The sequence below is a fragment of the Choloepus didactylus genome, chromosome 6 (genome assembly GCF_015220235.1).
Source record: "Choloepus didactylus isolate mChoDid1 chromosome 6, mChoDid1.pri, whole genome shotgun sequence".
NCBI lineage: Eukaryota > Metazoa > Chordata > Mammalia > Pilosa > Megalonychidae > Choloepus > Choloepus didactylus.
Window position 1 is genome coordinate 27573673 of NC_051312.1, and position 19369 is coordinate 27593041.

Sequence of the window (19369 nt, forward strand, 5' to 3'; positions counted from 1 at the left end):
TCCATCACATGGATAGATCACAATTAATTGAAGTTTAGGTTGATATCAATTTTTCACCATTATATTAAAAACTGTGATGAGCAGTCCTGTCAACAATTTTATGTGCATAATCATTTTAGTTTATAAGAATAAATTCTAAAAAGTAATATCGAATATGAATTCCTTGCAATTTTAACAATATGTATTACCTTTATTCCACTAGTGTCAGTTTATAAACAGAATAGTATCCCATTTTGTTTAATTTTATATTTAATCGAACAGTGATAAAATTGGATTTTTATATATTTGTTTGCTTATGTTTATTTCTTTTGAATTGCCTGTTCAGAGCCTTTGTTTCTCTGATTTTGGGTTCATTTTTTACTGAATTACAAAAGATCATGTGCTATTCAGTTTGTTTTTTGTGTGTTTCTTAAATTTATTGTTAGTAAAAATATCATCAGAAGGCTCTTTGTACATTTGGTTGTTTAGGCTTATAATGCTGATATCTGAAAAATGTTCATCTATACCACTGTCTTCTGGTTTTCTTCCACTTTTTAAAATATTTGAATCTTAAAATCCACAAGAAATTAATTTTGATGTATGATGCATCAGGGAATTAATTTTAAAATTATTAGCTCAATTGTCCTAACACTGTATTAGAAAAATGATCCTTTCCAATAATTTGAGATAGTGATAAGAGTTAATATATATTTAATGTTTACTCTAAATTGAATGCTTACTTTGTACCTGGATTGTTCTAAGTACTGTCACAGAAAAAAGTCATTCATGTCTTAGAATATATGAACGTGTATTTTCAATTCCATTTTATAGGTAATGAAACTAACACACACAGTAAACAAAGACAATATAATTTAGTTGTTAAAACAAAGATCTCTGGAGCCAGACTGGCTATGTTTTAAATTTCCATTTCAACACTTGCCAGCTATGTGGTCTTGGGAAAATGATCTTTTCTGTGTCTCAATTTCCTCATCCATAAAATGGGGTGTAGTAGCCTAATTTTAGAGAGTTGTTATGAAATTAACTAATAAATATAAGTGTGTAGAATAATGTCTGTTGCACAATAAGTTCTATATGACACGATACTCTGTGTCCTATTGTGCTGGATCCTTAGTGCTCTATGATTTTTGATACACGATATGTTGATGACATAACATTGTTTGTGATACATTTTAATGTCTTGTGATACAAGTTTCATTGTCTTCAGGCACTTTTTAAAATATTTTCTTGTTCTTTTCACCTGATTGTTCTTCTTCTAGGGATTTTGATAGGAATTGCATTGAATTTTAATATTATTTCAGGGTCAGTTGACACTTAAAAATATTCAATTTCTCCATCCAGACACTATGTGAAAAGTTTAGTAGTTTTCTTCAAATAGTTCCTACTTGTTGTGTATTAAGTTTATACTGGTGTGTTATTTATGTATTCATTCATTCATTGTTCATTCACTTTGGGTGTTAGTGTTTTGGGGGAGGGCATTTTCTAACTGGTATCATTAATAAAAAAATTATTAAAAAAGAAAGAAATCCCCATTATCCAAAGCAAAAACTACATACTTACCTTAATCATTTTATTTTACTTAAAACATGCAAATGCACAGTCATTCTTTAACCTTTTGATAGAAAGCCAAAGGTTTTACTTTGAGGGTGGGTTCTGCTGAGTTCCTGCTAAATTCTATCAAACCCTAAGTCAAATTCTTTCTTGCATGCATCATATATGAATCCCAGGTTTAACTTTTTAGCATGAGCATGAAAATTTAGACCCAAGTTAAAATCTAAATATATAATCCCTCAAAATTTTACCATTTTCCCTCCCAGTCTTATACAGTGATCCGGCCCATACCTTATTGCATAGCAATGTTTAGTGTCTTGTAATTATCAAGCATTTTCCAAGCATTCAATTTTTAGTCTTTATTAAAATACATTTATATTCACAATCACAATAACATTTTATTAGATTTTGTAATAGTTAATTAAATTGCATAATTACACATATAAATACAAATGGTAAAAGCAGGTTTGGGGAAAATCCAACTGACTTCTAAGCTTACAATTCAACCCGTGGTTGTAACAATACTTGGAATACTAGACCATAAACTAAGCATCTTTATTTTCAATTTTCAGTGTGTCGTGAGTATCACATGGTATGTTATACAGAGGGAATGAGAAGCTTTGGTTAATGTAACAAATCAGTTAAATGAAGATTAGTAAGAAACATTCTACTATATTTCATGGAGAACTAACCACCATAATAAATTATCTAGTTCGTCCCAAATTTTTCAGTTGGTCCACTTTTTTCAGTTAGACAATCAAATATTCTGTGACTCTTTCTTACTACAGTGACTGGAACACAAAAGCCAATACCAACAAAAGCAATGCTATCCTTTCTATATCATCATATTTTTTTTTTATTTAAAAATACTGACTTTTATATACCCGGAAGATCGGAAAGCAGTGACACGAACAGATATCTGCACGCCAATGTTCATAGCAGCATTATTCACAATTGCCAAAAGATGGAAACAACCCAAATGTCCTTCAACAGATGAGTGGATAAATAAAATGTGGTATATACACACGATGGAATACTACGCAGCAGTAAGAAGGAACGATCTCGTGAAACATATGACAACATGGATGAACCTTGAAGACATAATGCTAAGCGAAATAAGCCAGGCACAAAAAGAGAAATATTATATGCTACCACTAATGTGAACTTTGAAAAATGTAAAACAAATGGCTTATAATGTAGAATGTAGGGGAACTAGCAATAGAGAGCAATTAAGGAAGGGGGAACAATAATCCAAGAAGAACAGATAAGCTATTTAACGTTCTGGGGATGCCCAGGAATGACTATGGTCTGTGAATTTCTGATGGATATAGTAGGAGCAAGTTCACAGAAATGTTGCTATATTAGGTAACTTTCTTGGGGTAAAGTAGGAACATGTTGGAAGTTAAGCAGTTATCTTAGGTTAGTTGTCTTTTTCTTACTCCCTTGTTATGGTCTCTTTGAAATGTTCTTTTATTGTATGTTTGTTTTCTTTTTAACTTTTTTTTCATACAGTTGATTTAAAAAAGAAGGGAAAGTTAAAAAAAAAAAAAAAAAAAAAGGAAAAATAAAAAAAAGATGTAGTGCCCCCTTGAGGAGCCTGTGGAGAATGCAGGGGTATTCGCCTACCCCACCTCCATGGTTGCTAACATGACCACAGACATAGGGGACTGGTGGTTTGATGGGTTCAGCCCTCTACCACAGGTTTTACCATTGGGAAGACGGTTGCTGCAAAGGAGAGGCTAGGCCTCCCTATGGTTGTGCCTAAGAGCCTCCTCCCGAATGCCTCTTTGTTGCTCAGATGTGGCCCTGTCTCTCTAGCTAAGCCAACTTGAAAGGTGAAATCACTGCCCTCCCCCCTACGTGGGATCAGACACCCAGGGGAGTGAATCTCCCTGGCAACGTGGAATATGACTCCCGGGGAGGAATGTAGACCCGGCATCGTGGGACGGAGAACATCTTCTTGACCAAAAGGGGGATGTGAAAGGAAATGAAATAAGCTTCAGTGGCAGAGAGAATCCAAAAGGAGCCGAGAGGTCACTCTGGTGGGCACTCTTACGCACACTTTAGATAACCCTTTTTAGGTTCTAAAGAATTGGGGTAGCTGGTGGTGGATACCTGAAACTATCAAACTACAACCCAGAACCCATGAATCTCGAAGACAGTTGTATAAAAATGTAGCTTATGAGGGGTGACAAGGGGATTGGGAAAGCCATAAAGACCACACTCCACTTTGTCTAGTTTATGGATGGATGAGTAGAAAAATAGGGGAAGGAAACAAACAGACAAAGGTACCCAGTGTTCTTTTTTACTTCAATTGCTCTTTTTCACTGTAATTATTATTCTTATTATTCTTGTGTGTGTGCTAATGAAGGTGTCAGGGATTGATTTGGGTGATGAATGTACAACTATGTAATGGTACTGTGAACAATCGAAAGTACAATTTGTTTTGTATGACTGCGTGGTATACGAATATATCTCAATAAAATTAACATTAAAAAAAAAAAAAAAAAAAAAAAAAAGACATAATGCTGAGCAAAATAAGCCAGGCACAAAAAGAGAGATATTGTATGTTACCACTAATGTGAATTCTGTGAAAAATGTACAATGTTTTATACTGTAGAATGTAGGGGACCTAGAGATACCAATTAGTGGAGGGGGAATGATAATCTAATAAGAACAGATAAACTATGGAGGGTAATCTCAATGTTATGGGAATGCTCAGGAATGATTATGGTTTGTAAACTTTCTTGGATATAGTAAGATCAAGTTGGAAGCAATAGAGTTATTTTAGGTTTTTTTTTTCTCTTATTCCTTTGTTTTCTTAGGGGTTGTTAATTTTCTTGGGGTATGGAAGGAACATGTTGGAAGCAATGTAGTTATTTTAGATTATTTGTTTTTCTTACTCCTCTGTTTGGACATGGTTTATTAATTTTCTTGGGGTATGGTAGGAACATATTGGAAGCAAAGTAGTTATTTTAGGTTATTTGTTTTCCTTAATCCATTGCTTTGTTTGAAATGTTGTGGGGTTTTTTGGTTGTTGTTTGCCTGTTTGTTTTTAATTTTTTGATAAACAAAGTTAAAAAATTGAAAAAAAATCAGTAGAAAAATGGGAGTAAAAACTAAATGACAAATAGGGTGGGATGGGGGGATGGTTTGGGTATTCTTTTTTCACTTTTATTTTTTATTCTTATTCTGATTCTTTCTGATGTAAGGAAAATGTTCAGAAATAGATTGTGGTGATGAACGCATAACTATATGATCATACTGTGAACAGTTGATTGTATACCATGGATGACTGTATGGTTTGTGAATATATTTCAATAAAACTGAATTAAAAAAAAAAAAAATACTGACTTTTATGTTAACCTATGAATTTACATTTGCCAGTGTTCTTTATTTCATCTGATGGCTCCTAGTTCTGACTGGGTCCTTTCTTTTCAGCCTGAAGGATTCCCATTAGAACTCCTTCTGGCATTTCTTGAAGATCAGGTCTATCGTTAATGAAGTCTCTCAGATTTGCTTATCTGAAAATGTCTTTAATTTCTCTGTGATGATTTGAAGGAGGATGGGCCCAAGAAAATCATGTTCCTAAAGCTAATTTATTCCTGTAGGTATAAACCTATTTTTGTTGGGAAATTTTATTCTTTTTAAAATGTAATTTATTGAGTTATATTGACAAACCAGAAAATCATCCAAAGTGTACAATCATTGGTTCATGGTATCATATAGTTGTGCATTCATCTCCACAATCAATTTTTGAACATTTTCATTACTCCAAAAAAGAGTAAAAATTAAAATAAAAAAGAACACCTCAAACATCCCATACCCCTTATCCCTTCCCCCCATTATTTATTTATTTTTTGTCTTTATTGTCTTACTCATCTGTACATACATGGATAAAGGGAGTGTCCCTTCCTTTCTCTCTAGCTATCACCTCAATTCCCTGTTACCCATTTAATAGTAAAAGTCCTCAAACAGCTGTCTATATACATTGGCTGTAATTCACCTCAACCCATTGCCCTTTAAGTGCAGGCCAGTTAGGCCTTATCTTCCTAATTCCACTGCACCTGCTCTTTTAAAGCTCCCGGTGACCTCTGTGCAGTTCAATACTGTGGTCCAGTCTCAGGCCTGTCCTAGTGCAGTTGGGAGCTCTGATTGCACAGCCCACTCTCTGCTTGACACTCCCTCTTCACTGGCTTCCAGGCACCAAACTCTCTCACTTACCCTCTACCTCCTGTGTCCCTTTGGCTCCACTATCTGTGACCTCTCCATATTGGAGGGCCTCAGGGCTCAGTCCTTGATCCTCTTCTCTCCTCTATATACACACATCCCTGGTGTTGCCATGTAGTTTGGAGGCTTTAAATGCCTTTAAACACAGACAAGACTGTAATTGCTATCTCAGCTCACAGCTCCACGCCAAAGCTCCAGAATCCCATTCACCATCTCCACCTGGCTTTCTAAGGGACAATTCTATCTTAACATTTCCAAAACTGAACTCCCAACCTTTCTACTCAAAAGTACCCACATACACTTTTCCCATCTCTGTTCATAGCAGATCTATTCTTCTGTCAGGACAAAAGCCTTATACTCATCCTGCAGTGACTTTCACATCCCCCATCAAAACTGTTAGCCAGGTGGTGGAAACCTTCTCACCATTGCCACTACAACCACTCTGTCCCTGACCCTCCATAATATCTTGTTGAATTACTGTAATACTCTCCTAGCTACTCTCCTTTCTACTTTTGCCTGACCCCTCTCCCCAGAAAGTCTGTTCTCAACAGAGCCACCTGAGTGTCTCATTTAAAAACTGTTCAGATCCCCTTTTCTGCTGAGGATCCTCCACTGGATCACATCTCAGTCAGTGACCCCCAAGGTCCTGCCCAGTTGGGTCCCACAGCATCTCTCTGTCCCTACTCCCATTACCCTCCTGTCCTGCCTTCATTCCCAGTACAGGGCCCCGCTATGAGGTGGTGATGGAGCTCGGCCCGGAGGAGGTGCCCTGGTTCCACAAGGAGGACAAGAAGACCTTCATCGTCTATGACTCGCTCTGCTGCAGGTCGCGGGGGTCCAGTCCCAGGTCAAGGACCCGGAAGGCGACCATGTGTGCGGCCCGGCCTCCAGCTCCATGGAGGATGAAGATGATGACCACGCCTGAGGCATCTGCACTCGCCTGGAGCCCGAGGTTGAGGAGCTGGTGATTATGCAACAGGTGTACATGCAGGGCGGCCTCTGCGATGTGGATGTGACCCAACGAGAGTGCTACCCGGTGTACTGGAACCAGGCTGACAAAATACCAGTAATGCGTGGGCAGTGGTTTATTGATTGGACTTGGCAGCCTCCCAAGTTCTCCGAGCTGGACGCGCTACTGCCGGCCACCACCTATGTCGCGCACCTCACCCGCAGCCTGCAGGAAGACGCCGAAGCACCCGCGGAGCCCCAGCTGTGTCACCCCCCCCCCACTAAAAAGGGCCACCTGCAAAATGGCCCACGCAATCAAGATTATCCATCGGTGCCACACGTCAGTTTCTGAAGTATTCTGTCTCATATTATCCACTGACTCTACTCTATCCAAGAGATAGGAAACCATATGTCCATGAAATGAGTTATTTCAGGATGCTCATAGAAGTCACATTCATATCAGCCCAAACTAGGCCTAACATCTGAGGTGCTACAGCCGTCTCCAAAGTAAATCCTGGCTGCAATGACCGCAAGCTATATCTATATTTTTCACTTGGTTGTATTCCGTGTCTTATGCGAATGTCAGACTCTGTCTTTAATAAAATATAAGCCCCATTATTATTATCAAAAATGAAATATTTACTTTCATTAGCTTATTTTAAGCTACTTTATATTATAGACTTGCTCACATTTTCCTTTCTTTTCTGCCTCCTGCTCTTTGAAATATCTTTACTTTTTTAATCTTTTGATCATTTGGAAGAGCTATGCTGGTTTTTATTATGTTGGTGATAATGATCTTGAAAGGCATGTTTGGATAGATGTTTCTCTGAGTAGACACATATAAATGAAATTATATCTCTTGGATCCCTTCTTACATAGTTTGAAGAAATTAGCAATATGCTTTTATTTCTCCCCCTCCTCCCTATCAATTTCTCATCTATAAAATTTGCTATTGTTAAATATGCATGACTATTTTAATTTTTGAATTTTGCATTATAAAAGTTTTCAAGAATTATTCTTGGCATTCTTTTCTGCTTTTAACTATATCTGCATTAATTATTTAATTTTAAATACATATTTTACTATTTCATTTTAATAACATATTTTTATAATAAACTTCATCAATCTTTAATTATCTTTAATTATGTTCTTAAACTTAGTAGTGATTATACTGGTATATTTACTGTGTAAAAAAAAATTAAACTGTATACTTAGGAGTTGCAAACTTTTTGTATATATATTTTTAGTAAGGATATTTGCCAAAAAAGTAAAAACATTCATTTACCAAATTTTTAGACTATCTACAACTACACAACTCTTTAGTTTAATCAAACAAAAAATGAATGAGCTCCTGTCAACTTGAATTAAAAATCTCAAAGTAAAAAAAAAAAAAGATATTTCATCAGAAACATGTTCCTTGTCTTTGGCACCAGGAACTTCTACAAACGAGCATCTATCCTACCCATTAGGATTGCCAAGAAAAAATATCCATAACATCTATTCTCAATTCATTCCCAAACTTTGTGACTGGAAACTAGGTGCCAATAGGTAATTCTAAATCAAAAATTAAATTTAAAAGCTCTGCTCTTATTCGGGCAGTTAAGCAACTCAGCAAATGAAAGTTCAACACTTCCTTTCTTTTGCAGGAAAAATGCTTGCTTGGAACACTGTCCTCAACCATTCCGACCCCACTGAGTTTGTATTCCCTGTGTTCACTGCTGTCCGGGAACTCCAGCCTCTCCTCTTCCTCCTCTTCCTCATCCTCTACTTGATGATCCTTTGCGGCAACACCGCCATCGTCTGGGTGGTGAGCACACACAGCTCCCTGCACACCCCAATGTATCTCTTCCTGTGCAATCTGTCTTTCCTGGAGATCTGCTACACCTCCGCTGTGGTGCCCTTGATGCTTTCCAACATTTTAGGTGCCCAGAAGCCCATTTCTTTGGCTGGCTGTGGGGCCCAAATGTTCTTCTTTGTCACCCTGGGCAGCACCGACTGCTTTCTCTTGGCAGCGATGGCGTATGATCGCTACGTGGCCCTCTGCCACCCGCTGCGCTACGCCCTCCTCATGACCCGGAGGCTGTGCATCCGGATGGCGGTTGCCGCCCTGGGCCTGGCGCTCTTCCTCTCGCTGCAGCTCACGGCCTTAATCTTCACCCTGCCCTTCTGCGGGCGCCGGCGGGAAATCAACCACTTCCTCTGTGACGTGCCTCCTGTCCTGCGCCTGGCCTGTGCTGACATCCACGTGCACCAGGCCGTCCTCTATGCCGTGGGCATCCTCGTGCTGACCGTCCCCTTCCTACTTATCTGCGTCTCCTACGTGCTCATCACCTTCGCCATCCTACGCATCCGCTCTGCCGAGGGCCACCACCAGGCATTCTCCACCTGCTCCTCCCACCTCACGGTGGTCCTGCTGCAGTACGGCTGCTGCAGCCTGGTCTACCTGCGCCCCCGCTCCAGCACCTTGGAGGATGAGGATCGCCAAATAGCCCTGGTCTACACCTTTGTCACCCCCTTACTCAATCTGATTTATACCCTTGCGAACAAGGATGTCAAAGGTGCCCTGAAAAAGGCCATCTTTGTCAAGGCAGCCTCTGACACCGATTGAAAGTTTAGAGGGACTAGGTGGGTGTCTGCTGGTTGTTCTGGCTATGAATCCTCTGAATGACAGATACAGAATTATACTACAGACTTTCCCACACCTGCCCGTGATATGTCTCTTTTGCCATATTCGTCCTGCATCTACAATCCACGCTTATGTTCTCAAAGTAGTTCAAATTAGATTTGAAGATTTGGATGTAGTGTCCAATGTAGGCAGCACTAGTCCACTTAACTTCTACTTTAAAGGTTTGCAGTTCACCCAGTACAACTACAGTAAGTCCCTATACTAGCTGTGAATAAGTCTGGAAATTTTAGACACACTGTCTCCTGAGAAGGCAATGACATTAATTTATCATGTAAAAGGTGCCTTAATTAAGAAATATTCAGAAAGACCCTCAAAGAAGTATGTTTTATTATTGTTTTAGATATCTATGAACAGATGGCAACAATAACTTAATTAAGGCATCAGTTTCCTTCTTTCCATGCTTCCTTAATGGTCGCCTCACCTGCTGTCGTTCTGCACGCCAGGAAGGGGGCAGGAATTATCATTCATTCACTAAGCACCTACTATGTACCAGGCATGCTAGGGTATCGAGACTACATCTCGATGTCAGCAGCTGCCATAGGAGTCACCTGTGCAGGTGACAATCATGCTAGCCAATGCCCTGCCTCATTGCCACCTATGCCTTCATACAGATGGCTCCTCCTAAGATCACCAGCAGTCTCCTCACACCTCACTTCGGTCTTGCTGCAGTTTGGCTGGTGCATCTTCAAGTACCTGAGGCCAGACTCCAGATACACCCTCAGGTAACACCAGCTTCCCTCTCTGGTGTGCATAGCAGACACCCCACTGCTCGAACTTCTCATCTACAAACAATGAGGTTGTTATGGATTGTATTGTGTCCCCCAAAAAGATATGTTCAAGCCTCAGTCCCACGAATGTGGCCCTATTAGAAACAGACTCTTTAAAAATGTGATTCATTAAGATGAAGCCAAACAGGATTAGAGTGGTCCCTAATCCAATATGATTGGTGTCCTCATTAGAAGGGGAGAATTAGGCCCAGATAGACACTGGAGAGAAAGTCATGTGAAGGTCATGTGAAGACTGGGAAGAGGGAAAGATTGGAGTGATGCATCTACAAGCTAAGGAACACCAAAGAATGCTGGTAAACACTAGAAACTAGAATAGGCAAGGAAGGATCTCAGATGGAGTATAAACCTACTGCCATCTTCATTTCAGATTTCCAGCCTCCAGAACTGTGGGATAGTACATTTCTGTTGTTCTAAGCCACTTACACTGGTAATTTGTTATGGCAAACCCAGGAAACTAAGACAGAGGTGAAGAGGGCAGCTCTTACCAGGAATTACTTTTCCCAGAACAGGAAGGGGAAGGTACAACCAATCAGGCAGTAGTCTGAATCCAGACCTTAAAGCCAATTTTTGTTAGCAACTCTGGAAGAGAGCAATTGTGTCTGCTGTTGGTATTAAAACTGACCTAAGAAAGTGATATGACCTTTCTGAGTGGCAGTTTAGCTAAGTAAACAAAAGGCCTTGAAAATATTTCCATTCTTTGATTCAATAATTCTTATTCTTAAAACATAACCTCAGGATATTAACAGAGGGTCAAACAAAACTGAAAACATAAAGCTATTTATTACATTTTAAAAAATGAAAAATTTTTTAAATTAAATCATCCAACAATTTTGGATACATAACTACAACAGACAAAATCATTTTTAAAATAATATGTAATAATAAGGGGCAATGTTTATCGTTATAAGTGTAAGTAACAAAAGCAAGACTTCAAACCTGTATTTACAGTAGGAGACCAAATGCACATAATAATGAATAGAGATGCCCCACAGTCTGTGGTTCATAGAATTATGGATAGTTCATTTTCATTTTTGTCTTTAGTCATTTAAGCATTTTCCATATTTTCTAACTAAATCTTTATGTAGTTTGAAGCTGTATGTACCCCAGAAAAACATGTTCCTAAATTTAATAAATTTCTGCATGTTTTAGCCCATTGTAAGTAGGACCTTTTGATGAGATTATTTCAGTTAAGTTGTGTCCAACCGCAATCAGAATGGTACTTAAAGCTATTACTGGAGTACTTTATGAGAATGAAATTCAGACAGAGAAGAGAAAGGCACAGGAAGTAAGAAGCTGAAATCAACAAAACCCAGAAGAGTAAGGTGAGACCAGGAGACACCACCATGTGCCTTGCCATGTGACAAAGGAACCAAGGATGACTGGCAGCCTGCTCCAGAACTCTAGTCTTCGAAGAAGAAAGCATCACCTTGATGATGCCTTGATTTGGACTTTCTTTTAGCCTCAAAACTGTAAGCTAATAAATTCCCATTGTTTAAGCCAACCCATTTCATGGTCTTTGCTTAAACAGCCTAGAAAAATAAATCAATCTTTAATACTCTTATAATGAAAAAAATGATCATTTCTAAAGTAACCTGAGGATCCCATAGTGTGATGGTCTGGAGGCTTCACTGACCCCAGAAAATTATGTACTTAAAAAGTTAATCCATTCCTGTGGGTATGGATACATTGTAATTAGAATCTTTTGGTGCATGGATTATAACTTAAGATGTGCCCCACCTTATTGAGGGTGGGTCTTACTCTTACTGTAGTCCTGTATAAGAGATGAAATTTAGGGAAGCATACAGAGAAGCTGACAGGAAAAAAAAACAAAAACAAAAACAAAAAACACAACAGAGAAGCTGAGAGAGAGAAAAGCCAGAAGTTGAAGGCAGTGAAATCCAGGAGAGAAGGACCAGCAGACACCATGTAGCAAAGGAGCTGAGGATCGCCATTGCTCACTGATGCCTTGATTTGGACATTTTTTATGACCTCAGAACCGTAAACTTGTAATTAATAAATCCCCATTGTAAAAGCCATCCCATTTCTGGTTTTGTCACCTTTAGCAAACAAAAACACATAGATTTCTTTGGCTCATAAACCTTGCATCATCCCAGCAAGGACACAGCTCCACTTGACCTTTTTCAGGATTAGCCTTTTTTTTGGTTACATTTTCCTGTTCAAAACAACTTTTGACACTTGAATTTTTTAAGCTGATTTCACTTGGGGATAAAGTGAAGAAAGGCAAAGCATTACTTATTCTGGGAACAGCCACAGATTTAACAATATATTAGCCATGCCCTAGCTTTCAAGCTAGTTTTGGAGGACAGGAACAAAATTCTTGGTTGGGTGCATTGTTCATCAGCACATTCATGCCAAGTCACATCAAAACACAATGATTCAATCTTATGCATCCACTATGATAGGCATTATCTGGAATGCCAAGAAAAGGAAGGTTTGCAAGTGCTACTATACACTTCCTTCCTTTAACTAATGTCACAATCATAGAGAAAATCAACTTGGAACTCAAGCCACAGGTAAAAGAGGGTGAAATATGACTCTATTAGGAAGAAAGCCCTGAAGCATTGATCAATACTTTCAACATGAATTACTGGACCCCCTCTTTATCCTTCCTGTAGTTAAAGAGGATGAGCACCTCCTTCTTAACAAAAAAGTATTCCCTTACTAAGAGTCTCCCCACAGCATTATTACATTCTGGATTTAGAGGACTGAATGCAATATCAGTACATCAATTTATGGGAACAAAATGTCAATCAGTGATGTTTCCTTTGTGGAAACAACACCTACCCTGGTCCCCTCATAACAGGGCAGACTTGTGTAGCCTAAGAGGAAGCCATTTTGCAGTAAGGTTAGAAGCCAAGCAATTGGAGTTTTCTTTAATCTGCAGCTAAGCAGATGTCAAAACTTGCAAAACTACTTTAGATTCCCTCCACCTTTCCTCTCCCACCTTTTCACCACTTCTTTTGAAATTCTTCTCTTCCCTAAGGCCCTGCTCATCCCCCTCATGCAGCCTTTTGGGTATGAGTCTATCCCTGGTATAAATTGTCTTACAGAGAAATACCTGTCCAGGAAGTAACCTCTCCCTCTACTGCCATCCTATATCTACACCTTTCATTGAAAAAACTTTTAGTGCATTTAATCAGATAGTATAAATAACTGAACATACTAAACAAAAAGTACATTGAGGGCAGAAAATCTATTTTGTTTGTCACTGTTCACTCCACTTTACATTCAATAAATTCCTAAAAAGTGTTCATTTATCAAATTATTAATTGTTTCCCTAGACATCTAATTTTGATTATATGCAAATTGTTTGCATTATTTTAGGAAAGTGGTTTACTTTCTTTTTAATTCTGTGTTTCCTGTGGTTAAATGAGAATAGTTATCCAGGGCCTCTACCAGTCTTCTGTAATTGTTATCCCAGAGAAATTCTTTAGGACATGCTGCCACTTCCACGCTTCTCAAAGCTGAGCTGTTCCAGAGCCTAAATACAACTCCTAGGTGAAAATTCCTCTTCCCTTGGGAAATAACGAAACAATATAGAGTGGAATGACTACACACTTACCTGCGGTAAGCAATGGGCTTTTTAAAACACCAAAGAATGAGTGAAGAGAAACTGACATTATCATAATTTGCTGGTAGCTATGTAATTTGTAAAACAATTTTGGAAAGCAGTTTTTGACAAAATATATTAAGAGCCATAGCAATTTTTATGCCTCTAAAACAGTCATCTTTCATCTGCAGATCTATCCTAAATATGTAAAAAGGTACAATTAGTAAAATGTTGATTCCACTGTTATTTATAGTCTCCAAAACTAAGACTCAAATTAAATACCCAATGACATGGGATTAATTAAATAAATTTCATTATATGCAGTTTATGCACTAAAAAAAAAAAACAAATCATTAATTGAAAGCTAGATGATGCTCTGGAATGATATCAAGGAAATTAAATGAAAACATAGTGTATTTAATTGTATCATTTGATTCAAACTATACATTATCTTTTAAACAACCAAATTAAAAAGATAGTATATAAGCTATTTAACATTCTGGGGATGCCCAGGAATGACTATGGTCTTTTAATTAATTTCTGATGGATATAGTAGGAACAAGTTCACAGAAATGTTGCTATATTAGGTAACTTTCTTGGGGTAAAGTAGGAACAGGTTGGAAGTAAAGCAGTTATCTTAGGTTAGTTGTCTTTTTCTTACTCCCTTGTTATGGTCTCTTTGAAATGTTCTTTAATGTATGTTTTTTTTTTTTTTTATTTTTTTTTCCATACAGTTGATTTAAAAAAGAAAAAAAAAAAAGTTAAAAAAAAAGATAGTATATTAAATTATGTATACCATTTGATTAAAATGATATAAATCTAAGAAAATAAAACTAAAACAACACCACATTGTGTTTAGCAGTTGGTTAGAGTGGTGGGATTATGTGTGATTTTTCTTTACATTTCAAATGATCACTATATTTCTATCCTTTATTCTGGGGAGAATTTCCCAAGGACTTCAGATTAGATGTGCACTCCAATGGCCATCAGAATTGTTGCTTCAGATGGGACCACATTCTATACCAACAACATAGGCTGCCTGAAGTCACACCTTCAATGGTCTAATTCAGCCCAAAGGAAAATGCTGAAGTTTTCCTTTACCTCTAGAGTTTAGGCCTTACCATTTGCAAGTGGATTAAGTAGGATTCTGGCTTCCCAACCCCTTTTTCCTCTGCACAGAATTCAAGAGGCTTTGCCTATACACACTTCCTGTCCCTCCCACCTCATCCCCCACTCTGACACTCTGCTTGCTCCCCAGTCAACTCCAGCATATCACATTTCCCAACATGGGGTTGCAAGATTTAGCAAATAAAAATACAGGGCACTTAGTTAAATTTGAACTTCAAATAAACAATGAAAAAGTTTTAGTATAACATTTGGGACATACATATACCATACTTATACTAAGCATGAGACACAAATTACTTAAACTAAAGGAATGAGCAGTCATATGTAAACAAGTAATGATTTTTGTTAAAAAAAATAGGTCTGACAATACTAGCACCAGCTATGGTGGAATTAAAGTAGCAACATTAAATAAGATTAAGAACACTATTTTATATTTATAAAAATTATAATATACTGATAATATGTTAACTATGATTAATCTAGCATATCCAGACTACCAAAATCAGGTGAGGGTATTATTAAACAGACAACTATAAGCCAATCTCACTAATATAGATGCAAAAATCTTAAATAAAATGTTATTTAGCTAATTTTGAGAGTGTAGTAAACAAGTCAATACACTATGACCAAATGAGATTTTAGAAGTACAAGGCTGTTTTAGCATTGGAAAGTAAATTAATGTAAACAACTATATACTGATTAATTAAAGGAAAGGAAAACAATAATCTCAATAGATGTTGCTATTTGTCAATCAATTAAAAGAAAAAATAATCTTAGTTACTGTAAACACATTTGATAAAATTGAAAGTATATTTGAAATGAAACTCAGTTTTTTTAATTAACACTCAAGATCAACATAGATATGCTTATCATACCTCATTATGACAGTATTGTGCTGGAGGAAACAGACAATGAAAAAAACAAGGAAATCAACATGACTATAAATGTGGAAGATGAAGATTGAAATTATCATTTTCCATATATTATAATTGTTCCCCTGGAAAAAAAAATCCAAAAGAATCAAGTTTAAATATTAACTAATAACAGAGTTTAGTAGGATAACAAGATAAAGACAAACAAGTTGAATACTTTTCCTGCATGTTAGCATCATGCAAAAGTAAAATAAGAAAAACTCACTTTAGGAAAAAACATAATAAAACACCCAAGAATAACTTACTAATAAATATATGAAATAGAAATAAAGCTATTAAATAATATTTAAAAACATAAAAGATGAATAAATTGACAGACATACTGTTATATGGCAAAACTCAAAATTATAAACAATCTTATCAAATGTATTTATAAAACTAAGTATATTCCAAACTAAATCTAAAGGAAATTTTATTTCTATTTTGTGAAAGTGATTCTAAAGTTCATCTAGAATAGTAATTGCATGGCAATGAACAAATACATTTTTTAACAGGACAAAATAAATAGGATGGGTCTATGATATTACAATAAAGCTAACTAACTATAAATTCTGTGGTATTGTGGCCAGAACTGAAAAACTGGACAAAAGAACAAAATTAAAAGTCCATAAATAGACCCATGTACAAATAAAAATATATTGCTTGATAAATATAGTAGTCCAAAACAGTGGAAAAAGGAAGAAATACTCATATTGCTTCCAATTCCAAGGGTATTTAGGATCTTAACATAACAGGAAAAAATAGTCAAAGGATAAGAATGGGTAATACGGAGGAGCTTTGCAGGGCGAGAGGCTGACCTCCCACGGAGGGGGGATAGGTGGGAGGGTAGGAAGGACTGACTGCCGGGGCCCTGTGGGCGCGGCCCAGACCATGAGACAGGTGGACCACGCCCGGTGTCTCTTTGAAGCCCTGACGTGGACGCACTTTGGGCTCCCTGACTCGGGGTTCTTCCGGGGGATGGGCGTGTTAGTGGATGCGGGTGAGGGAGAAGAAGAGAATTCTGTTTCCTTCTCCTAAGCCCAGGCCCAGGCCCAGGCCTAGGCCCGGCCGCAGAGCAGAATTGGCATTTCCAGATTGGGTCTGGTGGTGCACCTCCTCCGGGACCCTTCCCTCAGGACCTGCCTCGCCGGGCACCGCGGGCGTTCGAGGCCGTTGCTCCAGGAGGGAACATCTCTGGAAGAATAAACAAGAAACTGATAAGAGTGCTTCTGGGAATCACTAGGAACGGAACTGGAGGTTTAAGAAAAGGTGGACAAATCCTATTTTCAAGAGAAGATGACTTTTAACAGTTTTGAAGGATCTAAAACTGGTGTGCCTGCAGACATCAATAAGGATGAAGAATTTGTAGAAGAGTATAATAGATTAAAAACATTTGTTAATTTCCCAAGTAGTAGTCCTGTTTCAGCATCAACACTGGCACGAGCCGGTTTTCTTTATACTGGGGAAGGAGATACTGTGCGGTGTTTTAGTTGTCATGTTGCAGTAGATAGATGGCAATATGGAGACTCTGCAGTTGGAAGACACAGGAAAGTATCTCCAAATTGCAGATTTATCAATGGCTTTTATTTTGAGAATAATGCTGCACAGTCGACAAATCCTGGGATCCAAAATGGTCAGTACAAAGTTGAAAACTGTCCAGGAAACAGAAATCCTTTTGTTTTAGACAGGCCATCTGAGACTCATGCAGACTATCTTTTGAGAACCGGACAAGTTGTAGATATATCAGACACCATATACCCGAGGAACCCTGCCATGTGTAGTGAAGAAGCGAGATTAAAGTCATTTCAGAACTGGCCAGACTATGCTCATTTAACCCCAAGAGAGTTAGCTAGCGCTGGACTTTACTACACAGGTATTAATGATCAAGTACAGTGCTTTTGTTGTGGTGGAAAACTGAAAAATTGGGAACCCTGTGATCGTGCATGGTCAGAACACAGGCGACACTTTCCTAATTGCTTCTTTGTTTTGGGCCGAAATGTTAATACTCGAAGTGAATCTGATGTCGTGAGTTCTGATAGGAATTTCCCAAATTCATCAAATCCTCCAAGAAATCCAGCCATGGCGGATTATGAAGCACGGATCCTTACTTTTGGGACATGGATATACTCAGTTAACAAGGAGCAGCTTGCAAGAGCTGGATTTTATGCTTTAGGTGAAGGTGATAAAGTAAAGTGCTTTCACTGTGGAGGAGGGCTAACTGATTGGAAGCCCAGTGAAGACCCTTGGGAACAACATGCTAAGTGGTATCCAGGGTGTAAATATCTGGTAGAAGAGAAGGGGCAAGAATATATAAACAATATTCATTTAACCCATTCACTTGAGGAGTCTCTGGGAAGAACTGCTGAAAAAACACCATCACTAACTGAAAGAATTGATGATACAATTTTCCAAAATTCTATGGTACAAGAAGCTATACGAATGGGATTCAGTTTCAGGGACATTAAGAAAATAATGGAGGAAAAAATTCAGACATCTGGGAGCAACTATAAATCACTTGAGTTTCTGATTGCAGATCTAGTGAGTGATCAGAAAGGCAATTCACAAGATGAATCAAGTGAGACTTCATTGCAGAAAGAGATTAGTACTGAAGAGCAACTAAGGCACCTACAAGAGGAGAAGCTTTGCAAAATCTGTATGGATAGAAATATTGCTGTAGTTTTTATTCCTTGTGGACATCTGGTCACTTGTAAACAGTGTGCTGAAGCAGTTGACAAATGTCCCATGTGCTACACAGTCATCACTTTCAAGCAGAAAATTTTTATGTCTTAATCTGACTTCACTCTGTGTTTTGTTGTTCTTATCACCCTGATTGAATGTGTGATGTGAACCAAATTTAAATAATCAGCATTGAATTTCATTAGCATTTGCTACCCAAGTAGGGAAAAAAATGTAAACTATAATGTTTTAGTTGACAATCTAAAATTTGAATTTCTGGAGTTTTCAGGAAATTAGCTATATTATTTATCCTATTTTTTACTGTTATTTCATTGAAATCCTAGACATAGGTAAGAAGTATCATATTATAACTGATTACAATTTGTATCTGTAGTACCCCGACTTAGTTTGTAAATGTAATTGAATTAATCAACCGAATTTTTCATTCTTTTCAGCTAGGCTTAGCAAATGGAGCATTTGGTGTAAATGTGGAGATGAGAGTTAATCTTCCCAATCACATAATTTTTTGTGTGTGTGAAAAAGGATTGAACTGTTCCACACTGGTGGAAAGATTGAGATTATTTTTAGGTTTTTGTCTTTGTGTTTCAGGACTGTGTCTGCTTTCTTTTAAAAATATACACCCAGTTGTGTGAATGATTTTAAAAAGTGACTATGCCATTTCTAAAGGGTATTTTAATGATAGAATATCATCTAGCCTGCATGTACTGACATGGAAAGATGTCAAAGATATATTGTGTAAAATGCAAGTGGCAAAACTTTATGTGTGGTATAAGCCAAATAAAGGGGTGTGTGTGTGTATGTGTATAGAACAAAAGGTTTGGAAAGATGCACACCAAACTGTTAAGTGTGGTTTCTCTTTGGG

At 37.6% G+C, this 19369-nt stretch overlaps 2 protein-coding genes across 2 annotated transcripts; both read left to right on the forward strand.

Moving 5' to 3' along the window:
• Window positions 1-8377: 8377 nt before the first annotated feature.
• Window positions 8378-9334, forward strand: LOC119538545 (olfactory receptor 10Q1-like). The gene has a single exon (XM_037841554.1). The coding sequence runs from the start codon at window positions 8378-8380 to the stop codon at window positions 9332-9334; it is 957 nt and encodes a 318-aa protein (XP_037697482.1).
• Window positions 9335-16862: 7528 nt separating this feature from the next.
• Window positions 16863-18600, forward strand: LOC119537688 (E3 ubiquitin-protein ligase XIAP-like). Its single transcript, XM_037840233.1, has one exon. It carries the CDS (start codon window positions 17107-17109, stop codon window positions 18598-18600), a length of 1494 nt encoding a protein of 497 aa, XP_037696161.1. The 5' UTR covers window positions 16863-17106.
• Window positions 18601-19369: the final 769 nt, after the last annotated feature.